Here is a 3,086-nt window from a genome sequence, read left to right as displayed (position 1 = left end):
GTGTGTGTGTATGTATGTATGTATGTGTATATATATATATATATATATATATATATACACACTTTTTAAAATAGGACAATTAAGCATTTCTATTTTTATATACATTTATTTATACATTTACTATATTTATACATATACATTTATTTGTTTTTAATTATTGTTTTGAAGTGATACAGATAATTTGTGTTCCACTTATTTAACTGAAATATAATATTTTACGTAAATAAAAATATATATAAATTATTTTATTAATTTTTCATGACAAATAAGATTATTTTTTGTATAAAATTTATGTATACAAATATTAATATTATTTATAATGATTAAATATAATTCTTAGTTAAATATAGTGTTTTTTTTTTTTAAATATAGTTATTAATTTATTTCTATTATTAGGCCTATTTATTATTTAACACGTTTATCATTTTGACTTTTTAGCACATTTCCCCCAAAATTTACATCCTGTCTGATTACAATCCAAACAATTCCGTTACAATGATTTGAAATAAAATGTATACAATTTGCAGAACATAAAAAGTTCAGTTGTTAATGGTATATGTCAGAATTAGTTTTACATTTGTTATTTAATTTATAGAATGAGGTAAAAAAGGAAAAAAAAATTTGGAAAAAAAAAATTAGGGCCCTATGTTATTCACCCCGGCGGTACATCCTCTAAGCTCTTACTGCTGTATAAAAACAACCAATCAAAGTGGCATATTGAATTAATTTTTTTTAAAAATGGTTGTGGAACCAAAGCATTAAGCAGAGGGCGACTCAATCTTTAGGTCTCATTTCATGCCTCTACTCCTCCCTCTCTGTTCCTCTCTCTGTCTGGCTAAGTGGTGAAGATGCTCTGTGGGGTTTAATAGAGAGCAGCATGGACGAGGCTGCCAGCCAGCTGGAGAGAGACCATGTTCACAGCGTGTACGAGAGGATCGCACCCTACTTCAACGACAGCCGCTACAAAGCTTGGCCCAAGGTCAAACAGTTCCTGCTAGAGCAGGAGCCCGGCAGCATCGTGGCTGATGTTGGTAAGGCTTCATGTTCTGTCTTTAATGTCTCTCAAACGAGGACTAAAACTCTCAGAACGGCAAGATCAATATGGTTTTACTAGTGTCAAAGTCACGCTTTCTCTGTAAACAACCATTGTCACATTTTTATCTGAAGATTTGCGCTCCTACTGTTGAAAAGAAACCCATGTAATATTGTCTTTATTCTTTTGCTTGAAAATACTTAATGGCCCGTTATCACATACAGACTAAGCTGACAGCATTTACTTCAACGTTGTTTGAAAGGAAATGCAGTTATTCCTATTAAAGGGTTAGTTCACCCCAAAATGAAAATTCTGTCATTAATTACTCACCCTCATGTCGTTCCAAACCCGTAAGACCTTCGTTCATCTTCGGAACACAAATTAAGATATTTTTGATGAAATGTGAGAGCTCTCAGACCCTGCATAGACCGCAACGCAACTGTAATGTTCCCAGGTCCAGAAACGTAGTAAAGACATCGGTAAAACAGTCCATGTGACATCAGTGGCTCAACTTCAGTTTTGTGAAGCTACGAGAATACTTTTTGAGTGCAAAGAAAACAAAAATAACATAATTTATTTAACAATTCTTCTCCCCCGAGTTACGTCTTCCACCATTTTGGAGAGTACCCAAGAGCGTAATCGACGTAATCAGCGTTGTTTACGTTCAGGGGAGAAAGCGCGCGCATGAACGTAATCTGCGTAATCAGCGTTGTTTACGTTCAGGGGAGAAAGCGCGCGCATGAACGTAATCTGCGTAATCAGAGTTGTTTACGCTTAGGGGAAAGCGTGCGTATGCATTGTGATACTCTCCAAAATGGCGGAAGACGTAACTCGGGGGAGAAGAATTGTTAAATAAATTATGTTATTTTTGTTTTCTTTGCACTCAAAAAGTATTCTCGTAGCTTCGCAAAACTGAAGTTGAGCCACTGATGTCACATGGACTGTTTTACCGATGTCCTTACTACATTTTTGGACCTGGGAACATTACAGTTGCATTGCTGTCTATGCAGGGTCTGAGAGCTCTCACATTTCATCAAAAATATCTTAATTTGTGTTCCGAAAATGAACGAAGGTCTTACGGGTTTGGAACGACATGAGGGCGAGTAATTAATGACAGAATTTTTATTTTTGGGTGAACTAACCCTTTAAAGTTTAATAAGGATGAATGGGGACCAAAGTTATTACAGTACGACACTGGGAAAAACAGTCCAGTGAATCATCCATGAGGGAAAAACAATTTTTATGACATGCTCTGATTTTTTTTTTTTTTAATTATTGCAGGATGTGGCAATGGCAAATATCTACACATCAATGAGGATATCTTCAAGTTGGGCTGTGACGTGTGTCGGCCATTGGTTGACTCTGCGTGTAGTCGAGGTCACGAGGTGCAGCTTTGTGATGGCCTGCGTTTGCCCTACAGAGACGGTTGTTTTGATGCAGTGCTATCCATTGCAGGTAATGCATCAAAATAAATAACCTAAAACATTTGGATGGATTCATTCTGATTCTCATTCAGATTCCATTTAACAATTCAGTAACTTAAATATTACATTAATGATTATTTTAATAATAATTATTCTTTCAGTAATAATGGTAATAAACCTCAGCGGTTATATATAGTATACAATATTAAATAAAATATGAAAGGTTATTATAAAACTATTTCAAAGCTTTCAAAATTTTTACCTGATTCATAAGCATCATCATCATCATCATAATAAATACTGAGACAAAAATGTAATATAAACAGACTAGTAATTAATTCTCCACTTTGTACAATCCCACAATTACACTATATACACTGAACAAAATTATAAACGCAACACTTTTGTTTTTGCCCCCATTTGTCATGAGCTGAACTCAAAAGATCTAAGACTTTTTCTATGTACACAAAAGGCCTATTTCTCTCAAATATTGTTCACAAATCTGTCTAAATCTGTGTTAGTGAGCACTTCTCCTTTGCCGAGATAATCCATCCACCTCACAGGTGTGGCATATCTCGGCAAAGGATAAGTGCTCACTAACACAGATTTAGACAGATTTGTGTTAGTGA

The 3,086-nt window shown here is 34.7% G+C and overlaps 1 protein-coding gene across 1 annotated transcript in view; it reads left to right on the top strand.

Annotated features, from left to right (window-relative positions):
- LOC107683110 (probable tRNA methyltransferase 9-like protein) overlaps positions 1–3,086 on the top strand; it is a 15,745-nt gene that overhangs the window by 7,300 nt on the left and 5,359 nt on the right. The window contains exons 2-3 of the mRNA XM_016479197.1: positions 841–1,031; positions 2,315–2,488. Of these exons, the coding sequence (XP_016334683.1) occupies positions 878–1,031; positions 2,315–2,488 (328 nt within the window). The 5' untranslated portion in view covers positions 841–877. The remainder of the gene's footprint in view (positions 1–840; positions 1,032–2,314; positions 2,489–3,086) is intronic.

The sequence above is a fragment of the Sinocyclocheilus anshuiensis genome, unplaced genomic scaffold (assembly GCF_001515605.1).
Source record: "Sinocyclocheilus anshuiensis isolate Anshui unplaced genomic scaffold, SAMN03320099.WGS_v1.1 scaffold1170, whole genome shotgun sequence".
Classification (NCBI taxonomy): Eukaryota; Metazoa; Chordata; class Actinopteri; order Cypriniformes; family Cyprinidae; genus Sinocyclocheilus; species Sinocyclocheilus anshuiensis.
The sequence above is the reverse complement of the archived record's forward strand: the minus strand, read 5'-3'. Positions and strand labels throughout refer to the sequence as shown.